The following is a 20,716-nucleotide window of genomic DNA, read 5'->3' on the forward strand; positions in this document are numbered from 1 at the left end:
CATCACCAGCCTATTCTATAAGCAGAAACTGGGGAGAAGAGCCCGGCTGACCTGGGGCAAATTCATCCCACCCCCAGGAATCACAGAGGGGCAGCAAGTTGACCACAACCCTGATTAACCTCAGCAATGAAGTGTCTTGTAACTATTTCCATCATATCCCAGGACAGGGGAACCAGCCTGCTCAGTACAAACCACAGCACAGAGCTCTGGGGAGGCCCAGGGTAATGCACAATGTCAACACGATGAGTCAGGACAAGGCAGAAGCCTCTTAAGAGTGGCTAGGTCTCTGCTCTGGGACTTGGAGATTTCTCACCCTCACATCCAACTCACCCAACATGACATAAGCAATGCTGCTCGGGATCATGCCTGGTCAGAAAGACCAGCCAGCTTCTTCCTTTGTGGTTTCCATGGTAACAAGGGCAGTGTTTGGACTCCTGACTGTGGGAATGAACAGCAGAGGCTCCCACTCCCCATTTCCCATCCGCTCTCACCTCTTGCTCACTTCCTTAAAGGCCAGGGTGGCAAAGGATGCTCTTACCTGCTAAGATGAAGATGCCCACGAGAATCAGAAAGACCAGCAGGTAGAGCCCGAGGACTGCATGCTTCAGGGCTGACAGGGAGCCCAGCTGGGTACAGCAGCCACCTGCTCGTCCTTTGTGGCATGGACCTAACAAGAAGGGTAGGAAGAAGAGGGGAAAAGACATTTGAGAATTCCCAAAGCCGCTTTGCTCTTTTGGTCTCATGGCTCCCTGATGCATGTGGATGTTCATGTGGCAGCACTCCCCACCCGACCTCCCGTCACCACACACACCTTCTGCACATCTGTAATGCAGGTGGAATGGTAGGGAGCATCTCAGAACTGTGATAAGCTTTTCAGCTTCTCTCTCTCCTCCCAACCTCTGCTCATGAACGAGCCACAAGGCATCCCAACAGCTCACATGGCCATACAAACCCGCCCTCCTGGAGCCAGAGCAAGTAGCAGAGAAAGCTAGGATAGGCTGCCCTTTACAAACGTTATTGTCCCCCGTGATCAGGAGAAGATGGAGAGCATTTTAAAAAGAGGTTGCAAACTCCAGGGAAGGGAGGTGGGCCAGGTGGGCCTGGGGAACCCAGCAGTGCATGCCCCATCTGGAAGCAGTTGCTATGTCAGAACGAGGGCCAGGTGTTGACAGGTCCAAAAATTTTAAGACAAGCCAGAGATTATTTAGAGAAATCTCCCTTTTTTATGTGTTGACAACTAATTAGGGGGGAAAAAAGACAAAGGAAAGGAAAAACCACTAGGGAGTGTAAACAAAACACATTTATACGTCAGGGCTGACCACCAGTTTACAACCTTGGGTTTAGATTTACAGGAAAACATAGTACAGAACTTCTTCCTGTGAAACTATTCAAGGCTCACCAGGTTCTGGTCAAAATGGAACAGCAAAATACCAGAGTTCTAACGGACCTTGGGGCTTCCCAGGTGGCACTAGTGGTAAAGAAGACACCTGCCAACTCAGGAGATGCAAAAGACGCAGGTTTGATCCTTGGGTCGGGAAGATCCCCTGGGGGAGGAAATGGCACCCCATTCTGGTATTCTTGCCTGAAATATCCCATGGACAGAGGAGTCTGGCTGGCTACAGTCCATGGAGCTTCAAAGAGTCGGTCACGACTGAGTGTCTGAACACAATGGACCCCATGGATTGTCTAATTCAACCCCTTCAGTTAATAAAGGTTGTCAAATGTAAGGGATAGACCCTGGGGTGAGGATGCCAGGTCCTGATTCCAGGTCATCTTTCCACGAGAATTCTTCTTCAACCCTCCTTAAGACGACTGCTACAGAGGCCAGCAAGCTCACCCATCTCCACCTCCTCGGTTGACTGACAGTGGAGAGGAAGAGATGCCATCCTGCCCTGACTCCCAGCATGGCAGATAAGAAATGATGGAGGGCTTTTTTTTTTTTTCATAACATGCCCATATTATGTTCAATCCCCACCCCCTGCAAGGGAGAGTATTGCCAACTGGAGAACTGTTCATTGCACAGGGAGGCAGATGTGGGAGCCCAAAAAGGCTGACAACAGATGTTGAAATAATTGGTATTCAAAAAACATTTGTAGAGATGCTGTGATAGGACTTGCTAGCCGTCCAGTGGTAAAGACTCCATGCTTCCAAGGCAGGGGACACAGATTCAATCCTTGATCAGGGAACTAGGATCCCACATGCCATGAGGCACAGCCAAAAGATATCCAATTTTTATTTAATTAAAAAAAAAAGATGCTGAGATGTTTGTGATCCTTGGTACCTTGGGGTTCACCAGGGAGGTGCTTCGGGGGCTCCTTACTACCTATCAGGTAGCATTGCCATAGCTCACCAGAGGTATTGTTCAGTGAAGAAAATTTTCCCACACATTTATTCTATTTTATTGAAAATACTGTTGCTAAAACAGCTAAGTAGAACTCTTACACAATACTTCCATAAAACATCGGGTACAACTTGGAACAAGTTGTCAAGAAATACAAATTCAATTACCATTCTCGTCAACCCTCAAGTGTTAGCAAATTTTGAAGACTTAACCTGATTTTCCACTAAGTCTTGCGCAAAATACATTTTTCTAATGTACGCTAAATCTTCTTTTCCAGAACCTTCTATCTCTTCCCCACAGTATTATCTATAACCTGTTTTGCTCCTAAATATGCCAGCTTCTTGTAGCATTTTGTTGTTTTTGTTTGTTTCTCGTGAGAACAGCTGGCTGGCCAGTTGCAACTCAGTAGAGAAAAGTTTATTTCCCTCAGAAACCTGAGTTTATTTCCCTCAGGAACATAGGCATAGCATCATGTATTGCACAACTATTTTTTTAAAAAAAATTTAAAGCCTTTATTGAACTTGTTGCAATATTGCTTCTGTTGTTTATGTTTTGGTTTCTTGGTCCCAAGGCATGTGGGATCTTAGCTTCGTGACCAGGGATCGAACCCATAGCCCTTGCATTGGAAGGCACAGTCTTAACCACTGAACCACCCGGGAAGTCCCTAAATATTAGTATCAGCTCTCCTGCTCTAAGCCCTGCTTCCTCTTGAGACGATGATAAGGATGCCAGCCTAGCTATCGGGAGGGACCAGAAGATACCCAGGCTGAAACGCCATTATCTTTATGTTTATCCCAAATTCATCTTGGGCTTCTCCATTCATTGGCTTTGTTTGACCCCTTCCTATTTCTCTTGAAGGTTTAATTAAGTTTAACCAAATTCTGTTAACCGTTCCAGTTTCACTGGACAATTATATGTTCATTATAAAAAGAATCTATTCTCTCAAAAAGATGTTGATATAATTTTTTTTGCACATAACTTTTTTTACTAAGGCACAACACTACATTATACCTTGCCTGAGCTTGCTGCTAAGTTGCTTCAGTCGTGTCCAACTCTGTGCGACCCCATGGACTGCAGCCTACCAGGCTCCTCCATCCATGGGATTTTCCAGGTAAGAGTACTGGAGTAGGGTGCCATTGCCTTCTCCTGCCTGAGCTTGAGGAAGTCTATTGAGTAAGTTGAGCATTAATACAGTAAAGGATTAAGGGCAACAATACAGAGTCATGGATTGACTAGTGAGGCTACTTCATGATTTATAAAGGGATGGGTTAGTGCTAATTGCCATTCAGTTTGAAATTTTTCAGCTTGAGAAGGAAAACAAAATAATCAGGACCTCTTCCTTCCTCTAGGGATGAAAACATTTTCCTAAACCAATGAGTTACGAGGGCAAAGCTTCTTTTCTTTTACTCCCACTAATAAGAACATCATCCCTTGATTGTCAAGTCTGTGCTGACTTTCAGTGTTGGCAGAATAAGGGGAGAAAAAATCACACAGCCAAGAAGACTTGCATCTTGTTTTGTTGTTGCATGTTTGTTTCTAGCTCATTGTAAGAGTGGGTCAAACTGCAATGATACAGTTCTAATTTTCCCCCAAAAAGAGGAGAGAATTCCCTGTTGGTCCAGTGGTTAAGACTCCACACTTCCACTGCAGGGGGCACAGGTTTGATGTCTAGTCAGGGAATTAAGATCCTGCATGGTGCATAGCCTGGTCAAAAAACTGTTTTTAATTAAGAAAAAAAATGAGTAGCTCCCTTCTCCTCTACCTGAGGCTTCTGTCTAATAAGTGCCACTGGTGACAGGTCCCTTTGTCCACAAACACACATGACACAGAACTTCTCTGAGAGAGCTCAGTCCTTTTAGCAAACTATTACTCTGTACATTATACAAAATCTGTTTTAAACAGAACAAGGGTTTCAGACGGAGATTTTCCACCAATGGTTAGACAAGCAGAACTCCACTGAATGATTCTGGCAAGATGGCTAGTGAATATGATTATAAGGGAAAGACAGGAGACAATATAGGGTAAAGACGAGTTACTAAATCTGCTCAAAACACATTTATTAATTTTTAATGTAGTATGGCAGCAGCATGTTAACTGAGTAAACCATTCAAAGTATTAAGTTTACTGGAAAATTGAAAACGCTCCGAAACCATGCAGTCAGTAATATATTCATTTATTTGACTTTTTATAAAAGTAAAAGAAATGAGCCATCAAGCCATGAAAAGATATGGAGGAAACTTAAGTGCCTTTTAGTAAATGTGTGCATGTGTGCAAGGTCATTTCAGTCGGGTCCAACTCTTTGCAACCACATGGACTGTAACCTGCCAGGCTCCTCTGTCCATGCAATTCTCCAGGCAAGAATACTAGAGTGGGTTGCCATGCCCTCCTCCAAGGGATCTTTCCGACCCAGGGATCAACCCCCACATCTCTTATGTCTCCTACCCTGGCAGACTGGTTCTTTGCTGATAGCACCATCTGGAAAGCCCATATTAGTAAGTAAAAGATGCCAATCTGAAAAGGCTACTTACTGTATCATTCCAACTGTATGGCATTCTGGAAAAGGCAAAACTATGAGAACAATAATAAGATCAGTGGACGCCAAAGGTTGGGAGTGAGGAGGGATGGATAGGTAGAGCACAGAGGACTTCTAGGACAGTAAAACCATTCTGTGTGATACTATAATGACGGATGCAGATCATTGCACATTTGTCTAAAACATTGCACATTTGTCTAAACCCACAGAATGCAGAGCAGCAAGAGGGAACCCTAATGTAAGCCATGGACTTTGGATGATAATGATGTCAATGCAGGCTCATCAGTTGTGACAGGTGTACCTCCCTAGTGGGGATGTTGATTGTAAGGGGGGCTGTGCATGTGTGGGGCAGGGGGCATGTGGGAACTCTCTGTAGTTTCCACTTAATTTTACTGTAAACCTAAAACTGCTCTAAAAATTAGTCTACTAAAAAAAAGTAAAGGTTTTGACTTATGGATTGTTGAGATAAAATCTCTGTTGTTGTTCAGTCGCTAAGTCGTGTCCAACTCTGCGATGCCATGGACTGCAGCATGCCAGGCTTCCCTGTCCTTCACTATCTCCCAGAAAAAGAAAAATGAACATTGCTCAGTTGTGTCTGACTCTTTGCGACCCCATGGAGTATAGTCCATCGAATTCTCCAGGCCAGAATACTGGAGTGGGTAGCCTTTCCCTTCTCCAGGGGATCTTCCCAACTCAGGGATTGAACCCAGGTCTCCCACAGTGCAGGCAGATTCTTTACCAGCTGAGCCACAGGGGAAGCCCAAGAATGCTGGAGTGGGTAGCCTATCCCTTCTCCAGCAGATCTTCCCGGCCCAGGAATCAAACCAGGGTCTCCTGCATTGCAGGTGGATTCTTTACCAACCAAGCTAGTTTGCTCAAATTCATGTCCACTGAGTCAGTGATGCCATCCAACCATGTCATCCTCCATTGCTCCCTTTTCCTCCTGCCCTCAATCTTTCTCAGCACCAGGGTCTTTTCCAATGAGTCAGCTCTTTGCATCTGACAAAACGTGGTTCACTGGAGGAGGGAATGGCAAACCACTCCAGTATTCTTGCCTCGAGAAAACCCATGAACAGTAAAAACTCTAACAGACTTTTATTAAGCATCCACTGTCCTGCTGTGGAAGCCATCTTTGGATGGCTTCCAGAGGATGCCACCCCCTTGCATAGTCTCTTTCTGCACTCCACCGGGATTGGTTTGTGTGACCAATAGAATATGGCATAAGTGATAGCGTGTCACTCCTGAGATGAGACAAAAGACACTGCTGTTCCCTCCTTGCTTGCTCTTTATCTCTCTTGGAATATTCATTTGGGGGGAAGCCAGCCTCTATGTCATGAATACACTATGGAGAGGCTACATACTAAGGAACTGAGGCCTTCAGCCAACAGCCACGTGAGTGAGTCTGGAAGCAGTTTCTCCAGCCAAATCAAGACATCAGATGACTACACTCTGGCTGAGATCTCGACAGCAGTCTCATGAGAAACCCAGAGCCAGGGCAACCCAGCTAAGTTGCTCCCAGACTTCTGCCAGATAGGATTATACATATATAAATTAAATATATGGGATTATAAATATGTATATACACATATTTCTGAGCAACATTTTGGATCTGAAAAAAAAAAATCTTAGATGTCGTTTCACCCCCATGGCTTTCTCAGAAACAGAGTGAGACAAGAAATTTTTATTGCTTTAAGCTGCTAAGGTTTGGGGTAATTTGTTCCGCAGCAGTAGATAACTAATACACTATGATAGACAGTGGGAAACACAAAGACAGCAGCTGCTTGAGGGAAGGATTTTTGTCAGCATCATTTATGTCCAACTTTTCAGTTCCTAAACCAGCACAGGCATATAGCAGGCATTCAGAAAACGTGCTGAATGAGAGATGAAGATACAATCACTGCCTTTCAGATGCTCACATCTGAGGGGAAGAAGATGTATAAACAGATAACTATTGCAGAGGTGGAATAAAGTAGTATAGTGGGGTGATAAGGCACAAGCCAAGTGTGGTACTGCAGAGGCAATGATTCTTTGTGTCAGCAGCTCATCCCAGGGTCTGCTGGAGGAGCAGTAACTCAAGGCTTTGAAGCCCAGGCCTTCATAGATGGCTGAAATTTTCTCTTTTTCTCTAGCTTGATCATCTTATTTGTAAATTTGAAAACTATGACTTTAAGATGTAGGTTTATCAGATCAGATCAGATCAGTCGATCAGTCGTGTCCGACTTTTTTCGACCCCATGAATCGTAGCATGACAGGCCTCCCTGTCCATCACCAGCTCCTGGAGTTCACCCAGACTCATGTCCATCGAGTAGGTGATGCCATCCAGCCATCTCATCCTCTGTCGTCCCCTTCTCCTCCTGCCCCTAATCCCTCCCAGCATCAGAGTCTTTTCCAATGAGTCAGGTAGCCAAAGTACTGGAGTTTCAGCTTTAGCATCATTCCTTCCAAAGAAATCTCAGGGCTGATCTCCTTCAGAATGGACTGGTTGGATCTCCTTGCAGTCCAAGGGACTCTCAAGAGTCTTCTCCAACACCACAGTTCAAAAGCATCAATTCTTTGGTGCTCAGCCTTCTTCACAGTCCAACTCTCACATCCATACATGACCACAGGAAAAACCATAGCCCTGACTAGACGGACCTTTGTTGGCAAAGTAATGTCTCTGCTTTTGATATGCTATCTAGGTTGGTCATAACTTTCCTTCCAAGGAGTAAGCATCTTTAAGAATAGGGGCTTCCCAGGTGGCTCAGTGGCAAAGAATCTACCAGCCAAGGCAGATGACACAGGAGAAGAGGGTTCGATGCCTGGGTCAGAAGATCCCCGGGAGCAGGAAATGACAACCCACTCCAGTATTCTTGCCTGGAGAATCCCATGGACAGTGGAGCCTTGTGGGCTATGGTCCATGGGGTCACAAAGAGTTGGACATGACTGAGCGACTGAGCATTTGACTTTAAGAAGAAAACTGAAAACTTTCTTCCTCCATATGAGAACAGTTCTGAGGAACGTACCAGACAAAGCTGTTAGTTATTAAACATAGTTGTTTGGTCACACACAAAACCAGATCTAGAGAGAGAAGGGCACCACCAAAACAAAGCAAAAGCTCTTCCAAGGTCTAGGAGAATCAAGGGAAAAGTTTTTCAATTCTCGATGGCCTTCAGAAAGGAGGGTGTCATCTCAGGAGATCAAGGAGCCAAGAGAAGGAGGCTCAAGAGCCTTAGAGAAGACCTTGGCTTCAAAACAGCAAACAACAACTCAAAAATAAGTACCAAGTGATGTGCAGAATGGGTTCTGCATGCCAGGCTGGGAGAGTTGTTTATCTCAGTGGGGAGTCATGCTTCCTGATGGCTGGCTGGAAGCAGTCAGTGGATGGTTTCTCAGACTCTACACACCACATCCACACGAAGCCTGCACCATTTTGCCAGAGCTGAGTATTCCTGGGCTATTATTTTCTTTCTCTATTGTGTGTGTGTGTTAGTCACTCAGTCGTGTCTGACTCTTTGAGACCCCATGCACTGTAGCTCTCCAGGCTCCTCTGTCCATGGGGATTCTCTACGAAAGAACACTGGAGTGAGTTGCCATTCCCTTCTTCAGGGGATCTTCCCAATGCAGGGATCAAACTTGGGTCTCCCGAATTACAGGCAGATTGTTTACCATCTGAGTCACCAGGGAAGCCCCATTTTTAAAAATTTATTTATTGGCTGTTGTGCGTCTCTGTTGCTGCATGGGGGCTTTCTCTAGTTGCAGCAGATGGGAGCGACTCTGTTGTGGTGTGTGGGATTCTCACTGCAGTGGCTTTTCTTGTTTTGGAGCACAGGCTCTAGATGCCCTGGCTTCAGTAGCTGTGACTCCTGGGCTTAGCTGCCCTGGGCATGTGGGATCTTTCCGATTAGGGGTCGAACCAGTGACCTTTGCATCGCAAGATGGATTCTTAACTACTGGACCACCAGGGAAGCCCTCATTCCACTTTTTTTAAACTGAAATTTATGTAAGAAGGGAGTTTTCTATCATCTTCATAAGTGGAAAAATTAGTGTCTTCCTATTACACTATTACTAATGGAGAAATATCAATAACCTCAGATACGCAGATGACACCACCCTTATGGCAGAAAGTGAAGAAGAACTAAAGAGCCTCTTGATGAAAGTGAAAGAAGAGAGTGAAAAAGTTGGCTTAAAGCTCAACGTTCAGAAAACTAAGATCATGGCATCTGGTCCCATCACTTCATAGCAAATAGATGAGGAAACAGTGGAAACAGTGGCTGACTTTATTTTTCTGGGCTCCAAAATCACTGCAGATGGTGATTGCAGCCATGAAATTAAAAGACACTTACTCCTTGGAAGGAAAGTTATAACCAACCTAGATAGCATATTCAAAAGCAGAGACATTACTTTGCCAACAAAGGTCCATCTAGTCAAGGCCATGGTTTTTCCAGTGGTCATGTATGGATGTGAGAGTTGGACTATAAAGAAAGCTGAGTGCCGAAGAATTGATGCTTTTGAACTGTGGTGTTGGAGAAGAGTCTTGAGAGTCCCTTGGACTGCAAGGAGATCCAACAAGTCCATCCTAAAGAAGATCAGTCCTGGGTATTCATTGGAAGGACTAATGTTGAAGCTGAAACTCCAGTACTTTGGCCACCTGATGTGAAGAGCTGACTCATTTGAAAACACTCTGATGCTGGGAAAGATTGAGGGCAAGAGAAGGGGATGACAGAGGATGAGATAGTTGGATGGCATCACCGACTCAGTGGACATATCTAATTATTAAAACAGCAAATTCACACCCATAGATCACTTTGAATACTGCTGTCTTGCATATAGTCATATCTGAGAGTCACTGATGTTAGTAAAAGTAATTAAATCACAGTTCAATGAAAGTTGTGGGGGGAAGAATTTTGATGTACTTCACAGAAGACTTCTCTTATTGAGAAGCAAAACAAAACTTTTTTGTATGTTCAAGATAATAATCCAGAAGGTAGAATGTTGAAATTAATTGCCACTGAAATAACCATATCAGAACCTTGCCCTTACCTTTGGTACTAATCTCATTATTCACAATTGTTGATTTCCATTTTTGTCTTCCAAAGGTGTCCTGAGACTCACTCATCTCCCTATCCATCAATCAGCACACAGCAGAACCATCGCAATAAGTTTCTTTGCAAGAACAAAGACATGTGTAATCCATTTATTTTTGGTGCAAAGACTGGTTCTCAAAGTTACTGTATGCAAATAGTTGACACATTTCTGTTGGCTGCAAAAGATATTTTTTGAGCAAAATTTTGGTCCCAAAAAATAAAATCTTGGCTTTCCTTATTCACCCATGATTTGGAATTGCTACTTAGTGCTTATAGAGGTGAATTGTGGGAGAAATTCATTGGAACTGAATTGACACTTAATCCTGGCTGAGTAGCATCATCAGGCATGGCTCTTCTTAGATATCTAGAAGCCTGAGCTGTTCCCCTGGATGTCTTAATTCCAATTCAATGATGAAATCCCATATCTATGGCAACAGGTACCCAGTTCTGAAGTAAGGCATTTGTCATTATCAAAACAACATGAAGACATATTTTTGGAAAATCAATGAAGTCTCACTATTATCAGAGCTTCATTTTAAAACTTTGATTTCTCTTTAACAGGATACACACAAAAGGGGGTTGCCTAAAACTATTTATTATTCCCTGAGGTTAAAATTGTAAAGCATTCCTTTTAATCATGGGAACAAGAGGACACCCTAAAGAGCTTTTGTTAAAATACTGTCTGCTTAGGGCAGGGAGGTGATTAGGAGCAAAGGTTAAAGAACAGAAAAGGAAAATTTATCTGAAAACTACTCAGCCCCAAACAGTTGAGCTGAGGAAGAGTCTGGAGATGGTCTCCCGATGTCAATGGGAGCCCCGGAACCACAGGGCCTTTGTTTCCTGGAGGGTGTATTGTATTAGGCAGGTGAGGGTTCCTGACACTCTCAGGCGTACAAACACGGGTATGGGGCTCTGAGCAGGCTGGTTCAAAGCCTGCCTCTGTTCATACTGGCTGGGAGAGCCTGAGAAAGCACGCTGAGGCAGCCCCTGCATCAATTTAGCCTTTCTTTGCAAAACTGATTGTTCAGTATCTTTTTTTTTTCTTGTAAGATTTTGTTTGCTGTGGACCATTTTTTTAAGTCTTGACTGAATTTGTTAACAATATTGTTTGTGTTTTATGTTTTGGCTTTTTGGTCATGGGGCATATGGGATCTTAGTTCCCCCAATCATGGATTGAATGCATGCCCCCTGCATTGGAAGGCAAAGTCTTAACCACTGGATCACAAGGGAAGTCCCTGATTTTTCAATTTCTTAACTATAATTTTAAGGCATTTGGGGAGTTATTTTGAATTTATTTGCCTCCCATTTGAAAAAATACTCACAAATTGCATTTGACCAAAAGTGGGTATTATTTGCATTACTGTATGGCAGAAACCAACATAACATTGTAAATGTTTTAATATATATTTAAATTAAAAAAAAAAAACAGAAAAAAAGTGGGTATTAACTTCTTCCCAAAGAATCTGAGTCTAAATAATATTAAAAAAATAAAATAAAACAGAATGAAATGATTCAACTGACACCTACTTGAGTTTCAGCAACAACAGACAGGTGGCTCAGTGGGTAAAGAACCTGCCTGCAATGCAGGAGATACAGGTTCAATCCCTGGGTCAGGAAGATCCCCTGGAGGAGGGCACAGCAACCCACTCCAGCATTCTTGCCTGGAGAATCCCACGGACAGAGGAGCCTGGAGGGCTGCAGTCCATGGGGCGCAGAGTCAGACCCGACTAAAGCGGCAGAGCACAGGAACACACAACAGCCTGTTTCTTTTTTGTTCTCTGTGGTCCCACAGCTCCTACACAGCAGGTGGAGATAAGGTTTTTATGGCTGGGAGGGACCTTGGCACTCATTTCATCAAAGGATCTTGTTAAACCCACCCAAGGCTGATTTCATCATACTCACTTGGTTACTCATCACCCACATTGTTCATTGTAATAGAGAGCCCCAAATGACCTCTGTCTTTGAAACCGCCACGGCTTTCTGGCTTTCACGGGGACCTCTGTTTACTTTCCCTCAATAAAGGAGGGTGTGAGGCGAGGACCTGACAGAGCAGTTTCACCGGACCTGAGTCTGGGAGGGTCCCACACCACCAGTGGGGTCCGGGTGAGCACCCAGCACCAACTGGCCCACTGGCCCTCACACCTGAGTCTTCGAGGCAGACAGCCCTGTGAGGGCGAGAGACAAAGGAAAATACAGTATTCCGTGTGATCAGATGGGATCCCATTTCTAAGAAAGGGAGAGGGAGGGAGGGTGGAGCTAATTCAATTTAGATGTTATGATGACCTAGGACAGTTTCTTCAAGTACTTGTAGAGGTATTTTGTAACTTCCTTGCAATATTTGTTATTTTTCTCCGGCCCTATCTGTTTCTCAAGTTACTCTGCATGAAAATTTTTGAGAACAATCAGGGGCTTGTGTGCTTATTTTGCAGCAGTGGGAAGAGACTGGCTGATGTGCATATAATTTTGCAACCAGGGCTGAGGGACTGGGAGAGAAAGCCAGGTGGGAGGGGACAGAGGGCAGTCAAGGTAAGCTGGCTGGTCACTGCAACCCAGGAGGAGGGGAGGGGCTAGGAAAAGAATGAGGTCCTGGGGCTCAGGGGAGATGCCTGTACTCTTATCCAACATGGGCAGTACGTGGATTGGAAGGAAGGCTGTGTCAATGCAGAGAGACCCAAAACAACAAAGGGAGTGAAGGTGAGGGTTGGGGTTCCCTGGTGGCTCAGTGGTAAAGAATCCACCAGCCAATGCAGAGACATGGGTTCAATCCACAATCCAGGAAGATCCCACAAGCCACAGAGAAACTAAGCCTGTGCACCACAGCTGCTGAGCCTGTGCTGTAGAGCCTGGGAGCTGTAACTACTGAAGCCCAAGCACCTGGAGTCCATGCTCTGCAACAAGAGAAGCCACTGCAATGAGTAGCCCCAGAAGGCTCAGCACAGCCGAAAATAAATAAACAAACTTATATGTGTATATATATATAACAACAGTGGGCTCAGGGTTCGGTCTAAAGTGGGGCCAGAAACGCTCCTCCAGTGGAGTGACCCTGGAATCCCTCTCAAAAAGATTCCCAATTCCTCTCCTGGCATCTCATCAGAGGAAATAAATCATCTGATGATGTATTTGCAACGTGGAGGCCAGGGCTCAGCTATTTCCACACTTAAATCATTACTCTTTCCTGGCTGCTGGAGCAACATCCAGCCCCTGCCCTGGTCTGCCTTGGTCTGAAGAATCGGTGAGTGCTCGGGGCAGGAATTGTTACCTTAAATATCCCACCCCCACCCGTCTCACTGCCCCAACTCTTGCCACCAGTTGAGTTGGAAAGTTGAGTTGGAAGGGCCATTTAAGTATCTGGTGGGGGTGGGGAGGGGGGTGTTCTGTTTCATTTTAATTGGAAGACAACTTCTTTACTATGTTGTGTTAGTTTCAGCTCTATGTATACATATGTCCCCTCCCCCTTGAACCTCCTTCCCACCCCCAGGTCATCACAGAGCACTGAGTTGAGCTTCCTCTGTTAGGTAGCAACTTCCCACACTAGCTATCTGTTTTACATATGGTAATGCATTCATTTTAATGCCACTCTCTCTGTTCGTCCCACCCTCCTCTTCCCCACTGTGTCCACAAGTCTGTTATCTGCCTCTGCGCTTCCGTTCCTTCCCTGCAAATAGGTTCATCTGTACCATTTTTCTGCATCCCATACATACAATGTGTTAATATACGATGCTTGTTAATATACGATGCTTGTTTTTCTGTTTCTGACTTCACTCTGTATAACAAGATATAGGTTCATCCCTCTCACTAGAATTGACTCAGACGTGTTACGTTTCATGGCTGAGTAATATTCAGAAAACTAAGATCATGGCATCTGGTCCCATCACTTCATGGGAAATAGATGGGGAAACAGTGGAAACAGTGTCAGACTATTTTGGGGGGCTCCAAAATCACTGCAGATGGTTACTGCAGCCATGAAATCAAAAGACGCTTACTCCTTGGAAGGAAAGTTATGACCAACCTAGATAGCATATTCAAAAGCAGAGACATTACTTTGCCAACAAAGGTCCATCTAGTCAAGCCTATGGTTTTTCCAGTGGTCATGTATGGATGTGAGAGTTGGACTGTGAAGAAAGCTGAGGGCCGAAGAATTGATGCTTATGAACTGTGGTCTTGGAGAAGACTCTTGAGAGTCCCTTGGACCGCAAGGAGATCCAACCAGTCCATTCTAAAGGAGATCAGTCCTGGGTGTTCATTGGAATCACTGATGCTAAAGCTGAAACTCCAGTACTTTGGCCACCTCATGCGAGAGCTGACTCATTGGAAAAGTCCCTGATGCTGGGAGGGATTGGGGGCAGGAGGAGAAGGGGACGACAGAGGATGAGATGGCTGGATGGCATCACTGACTCAATGGACTTGAGTCTGAGTGAACTCCGGGAGTTGGTGATGGACAGGGAAGCCTGGCGTGCTGCGATTCATGGGGTCGCAAAGAGTCGGACATGACTGAGCGACTGAACTGAACTGAACTGAACTGAATATTCCATTATATACATGTTCACAGCTTCTTTATCCATCCCTCTGTCGATGGACATCTAGGGTGCTTGGGGATCTGGTTTTAAAGACAGGAAGCCTAAGGCCACAGCCCATATCACCTGTATGGAATTGAACTGGAACCATCTCTGAGGCCTCCAGGCTCGAAGCATCCCCGCTCTGGCCTCCGCACAGGAAGCAGTAGAGACTGGGCCACTGAAGGAAGTTTATTGGGTCTGAGCAAAGATGACTGTCCTCAGACCCACTGAACCTTTGCCCCCTGGTAAGGGCTGGAACCAACGGTTGTCATGTATAGAGCTTCACTGGCAGATGGCCAATGATCAGATAGCCAATAATGGGAACAGAATCACACTCATCAATCAATGAATGAAAACACAGATTTGTCCTAAGTCAGCTCTGAGACGGCAGGGTCTGTGAGATCCCTGATTCATCTCTGGATCCCCCAGGTCCTGGCATGTAGTAGGTACTCAATCAACATTTGTTGGCTGTGCATAGATAAGAGAGTCTAGTAAACGAACACAGATACACTGGGCCCTCCAAGCCATTGTTTAGGCTTTTGCAATAACCATGTATTCAGGGACTTCCCTGGTGGTCGAGTGCTTAAGACTTCACCTTCCAATGCAGGGATGTGGGTTCGATCCCTGGTAGGGGAACTAACAGTTCACATGCCAAGGGGCATGTGCCACAACTAAGACCCAACACAGCCAACTTAAAAACAAACAAAATTAAATTAAAAATGTGTCTTCTAGTTTCTGTATTTGATACTTTGACATCTTGGGGCCTTGGGATAAGAAACAGCTTCCTCTCTGCACCCAATTCATCTTTGTATCCAGGTATTGTGCTGTTTCTTTTATTTTTCACTGTATTTTTAATTGTTGTTGTTCAGTCACTCAGTTGTGTCCAACTCTTCTGCGACCCCATGGACTGTAGCCTGCCAGGCTCCTCTGTCCATGGAATTCTCCAGGTAAGAATACTGGAATGGGTTGCCATTCCCTTCTCTGGGGGATCTTCCCAAACCAGGGATTGAACCTAGGTCTCCTGCATTGCAGGCAGATTCTTTACCATCTGAAACACCAATGAAGCCCCCTAGGGTCTAAACTATCCAGAAATAACTCTGGGCTTTGAAAACTTAACCAGAACAACCATTTTTATATTCCTGATCACAAAACAAAATGCCTTTAGCAGGAAGGCCATTCACAGAGGGCAGGGAAAGGACATACCCTATAAGCTGAGGTTCCTGGAAGGCTGGTTTTTCTTCCACCCCCTGGCGTGACAGTGTCCTTTTCACCTTTAGTCTGTCAGCATCCTTCAGAGGCCCCCATCCCCAGCCCCATAAACCTACACACAAAAGGCAGCTCCCCTTGGATGTCCTGGAAATGCTTAGAATACTTCAGATGTCACATTTACATTTTAATAGCCGCCCTTAGGGTTGGGACATCATCTTTCATCCAGGTTTGAACATCAGGAAGGACTTCATCCTTCCAGCTCCAGAAGGAAGGAGTGAATTCGTACATCTGGCAGAGTACACTGAGGTCAGGAAAGGGCCAGAGAACTAAGATGCCAAGATAGAACTTATCTGGCAAAGGGACAAGATCAAGCTCACTGTTACTTGTAGACAAACTATAAGATCATTTTCAGAGACGCTGTTCACGGTGAACAGTGCTCCAGGGAACTCTGCTCAGTCTGATGTGGCAGCCTGGATGGGAGGGGAGTTTCGGGGAGAATGGATATGTTCTTCCTCGTTCATTTGAAACTGTCACAACGTTGTTTGTTAAAAACTGACTATTTCATGCTCAATCATTTAGTTATGTCTGACTCTGCAATCCTATGGTCTGTAGCCCACCAGGCTCCTCCATCCATGGAATTTTCCAGGCAAGAATACTGGAGTGGGTTGCCATGGTCTCCTCCAAGGGATCTTCCAGACCCAGGGATTGAACGTGCATCTTCTGCATTGTCAGGCAGATGCTTCATCACTGAGCCACCCGCTATACCCCAATGCAAAATAGAAGTTTGAAAAATAAAAAAAGTGAAGAGTGCTGAATGAATCAACATATGAGGAGAGCAGGGCAAGTGGAAACCAAAGGGTTCCTGCAAGCTGCAGACAGGAAGCTTGCCCTGTCTGCCCTTACGCTCAGTATTCTCTTCAGTCTGCACCTCACGACCTGACTGCTGCCCTCTGCCCCCTGTCCCTGGCACTGTCTATCTTCCAACTCCCTCCTCCACTGGTTGGATTCCCTGTGCTCCCCAAGGTGACCATGGATGATGGAAACTAACCTGCACTGAGTGCCAGGAGAGGAGACCCGAGCTGATGTAGGAAATAGATGGGCTCCAGGTTAGACATTTACAACTGGCCTCCTGTTTGCATTTCATGGGGAAGGAAGAAGTGATCTTCAGGCTGGATACTTAACAACTGTCAGCATTTCTTGAGATGGGTGGGCTCCAGTTAAGGCATTTACAATCAGCCTCCTGTTTGCCCTCCGAAATGGAAGTAACAACAGAAACAGGGTAGATAGCCAGGCTTTGTCTCTTGTAAACACGTTGAGGTGACAGTCATGGCAAAAGTCAAAGTAATAGTTGTGGCAGGGACAAAGAGGGGCAAAACCCTGAGTGAGTAAAGGATTAAAGGATTTTTTGCTCCCTCCTCTTTTGGGAGAAGGGAGACATTATACTTGTGCAGAAAGGCTCCTTGTGGGTCAAAAGTCAAGGGATAACACCAGGTCATAATGACTCCTCTTAGAAGCCTTCACTTTGAGATGCATCTTGCCCGAGGGGTATGTGTGCACCCAGGGAGTGTCCTAGGCTAGGTCAGGTGTGGAAAAAGAAGCCAGATAATCGGCCTGAAGGAAGACAAAGACCCGGAAGAATTGCCCTGTATAAATGACTTAACTGCCTCCTTACTGGGCTCCTTCTCACCAGGGGGACCCCCACACTCTTTCTCTCTCCGAGTGCATCTCTGCCTTGCTTCTGCCTCTTAACTAAACAAGCCATTGTCCTATGTTCTCTCCCACTTGCTGGTGTGCTATGTCTCTAATAATAAACTTCATACCTGCATTTACAGTTTCTAGAGCTTCTCAGGTGGTGCCAGTGGTAAAGAACCTGCCTGCCAATGCAGGCGATGTAAGAGAGGTGGGTTCGATTCCTGGGTGGGGAAGATTCCCTGGAGGAGGCTGGCAACCTACTCCAATATTCTTGCCTGGAGAATCCCACGGACAGAGGAGCCTGGTGGGCCACAGTCCACAGGGTGGTAAAGAGTCAGACACGACTGAGCAACTTAGCAGGCAGGCAGGTTACAGTTTCTGCCTCCAGGATAAATGCATTTTTCACTGGTGGCAAAGATCCAGGAAAAACAGCTTCTAGCCTCTAGTCCTTGCTAATCTGATGGCTAGAATTCTGGTTTCCATCCAGGCTACCCAGGTTCAATTCCCAGGAAGAGAAATTAATATCTTGCTTCACGCTACCACTCACTGTTGCATCTCCGAGATTAGAGCCAGCCCCGTCCCTGGAGCTGCCTCTCTCTCTTATTTTTAATTGGAATACAATTGCTTTACAATGTTGGGTTTGTTTCTGCTGTACAACAAAGTGCATCAGTTATATGTATATATACATATATCCCCTCCCTGTTGAGTCTCCCTCCCACCCACCCCCATCCCACTGCTCTAGGACATCATAGAGCATCGAGCTGAGCTCCCTGTGCTATACAGCAGGTTCCCACTAGCTATCTATTTTACACATGATAGCATACGTATTAGGGGCTTCCCTGGTGGCTCAGACAGTAAAAAATTTGCCTGCAGATGGGAGACCTAGGTTTGATTCCTGGGTCGGGAAGATCCCCTGGAGAAGGGAATGGCAACCCACTCCAGCATTCTTGCCTGGAGAATTCCAAGTGTATATATTAATGTCAATGCTACTATCTCAATTTCTCCCACCCTCTCCTTCCCCTGTTGGATCCATAAGTCCATTCTCTACGTCTGTGTCTCTATTCCTGCCCTGCAAATAAATTCAACTTTACCATTTTTCTGGATTTCACATATATGGGTTAATATACGATATTTGTCTTTCTGACTTATTTCACTCTGTGTGATAGACTCTTTTAACAAGATTTCCTAAAGACAGGGTTTCTTCTGCCAGCTGTGAACATCTTGGTTATCCTGACTTGAACTCAACCTCAAGCCAGATAACTGGAAGTGGGAAGGCATCAGGGAGCAGGTGGGCTTCAGGACGCCATGCAGAAGGCTGGGACCATCACAGGTCCCCACCAGCTCTGTGGCTGGATCTTAGGTTAGCCAGCATATGTGTCTGCAGGGCAGGGTCCCCGCCAACCCTACCTCTTTGGGCCCCCTCGTCATGGCTGGATTTATGTCTTCCCAATCCTCCTGCTGAACTCTGCATGGGCAGGTTGGACTCCAGAAGCCCCAGGAGATGGTGTAGTGAAGAGGGAGGGAGGGGCATTTTTCTGACCTAATATCCATAGAGGTTACTGTCCCAGGCTTCCCGCCAAAGCCACTTAAGACTCCGTCCTTGTGCTCTTGTCCAAACCTATTTGGGTTTATATCTATTTCTTGCCAGCGGCACCTTTTAGAATAATTCATCCCATCTGTCTCCTGCATCACAGCCATTTATTCCCACGGCCCTGCCCTAGCTATGTCATAACCCAGGACAGCTCCACCTCTGAAACTCCCAAGAATCCGCTCAGAGCCCTTCACCACAAGCAGCCTGGTTCTTAAATGCACAGGGTCTCTGAGTCCTGGAACTGCAGTGAACCAGGTGAGCTGTGCTGAGGGGCAGGATTTTAAGGATCAGGCAGCTGTGGACTGGAATCCAGGCTCTGCCTCTGACTAGCTGGGTGACTTTGGCCAATTAACTTCATCTAAGACGTCATCTTTTCATTGACAAACTGGGACTAATAATACAACCTGAGGTTTAATGGAGACGGTGTATTGCAGCCCCAGGCACAGTGCCTGCCTGTGCCACGAGCTCCATCAAGGGGAGCCATTGCACTGGGGTAGTTTGCATATATCACACTGCATCATCACTTCTACTGGGCCCCTGCCATCCTCCCATCACCTGCCCTGGCCTCCCCCGATCTCCCTGCCTCCACAAAGGCCAAAATGATCTCCAGGGCTCCTGGTGCTCCAGGACAAGACCCCTCCCTCCCTCGGCCCACACGCCAGGGAGGGGGTGCTGGAGTTCTAGGACTCTGCACTCCTGCCAAGACCCCCATCACCAACATTCAGCTTTGCCAGCAGCTCTGCCACAAGACCAGCATCCCAGCCTTGGTCCTGGCTTCTACCAGCTCCATGAAGCCCCAGGGCTCCCCATCACCCACTGCAATCCCCAGGCAGCCCTGTTTATCCTCCTTAACATCTCCCTCCCAGTCTGCTGAAAACTTCCCACTGTGGCCCCAGACCTCACAGCCAGTCATCTGAAAAATTCCTGATTCCCCCAACCTCTGCTTGGAAGATTTTTTTTTTTTCCTTGTTTCAACTGAAACCTGCTTCTCTTAAGTGTAGATTTCTGTTTCCTATGCTCATGCAACCAACCTAAAGGTGCAGGGGGTGTTTTTCTTTGCTCCTCATTGTTACTTCCAGAACCTTCTCTCTCTTCTTCCTAAAAGCCCCAGCTTCCACATCACACGACTGTACACTTTTTCCTCATTGCTAAAGCACACTGCTCCCCTACCCCTCTCTGCAATCACTGTTGCTGTCTCTCAACCTCCACTTCTGACTCTTTCTCTTCTGATGTCACATCTTTTCTGACCCACTTGAAATGTGGCCAAAGATAAGACAGGCTCGGAATGCAAAAATGCACACTGGATTTTGAAGGCTCAGCCTGAGTAAGAAGATACAAATATCTCCATCACTTTTACACTGATTACAAATCAAAATGATAATATTTTGAATGTGTGCTGCGTGCTAAGTTGTTTCAGTCATGTCTGACTCTTTGCAGTCCTATGGACCTAACCCACTAGGCTCCTCTGTCCATGGGATTCTTCAGGCAAGAATACTGGAGTGGGTTGCCATGCCTTCCTCCGGGAGATCTTCCCAACCCAGGGATTGAACCCATGTCTCTTACATGTCCTGCATTGGCAGGCAGGTTCTTTACCACTAATACCACCTGAGAAGCCCAACCAACTATTTTGAATATATTGGATTAAATTAAATATGTTCCTGTATTTAAATTTTTTTCAGATGTATCTTTTTGTGTGGCTACTAGAAAATTTAGAATCGCTCATGTGGCTCA

General features: G+C 45.7%; 1 protein-coding gene across 1 annotated transcript in view; it reads right to left on the reverse strand.

Annotated features, from left to right (window-relative positions):
* SCARA5 (scavenger receptor class A member 5) overlaps window positions 1–20,716 on the reverse strand; it is a 134,102-nt gene that overhangs the window by 101,522 nt on the left and 11,864 nt on the right. Inside the window, exon 3 of the mRNA XM_070375996.1 lies at window positions 539–667. Within this exon, the coding sequence (XP_070232097.1) occupies window positions 539–667 (129 nt within the window). The remainder of the gene's footprint in view (window positions 1–538; window positions 668–20,716) is intronic.

This window comes from Bos mutus, chromosome 8 (genome assembly GCF_027580195.1).
Source record: "Bos mutus isolate GX-2022 chromosome 8, NWIPB_WYAK_1.1, whole genome shotgun sequence".
Classification (NCBI taxonomy): Eukaryota; Metazoa; Chordata; class Mammalia; order Artiodactyla; family Bovidae; genus Bos; species Bos mutus.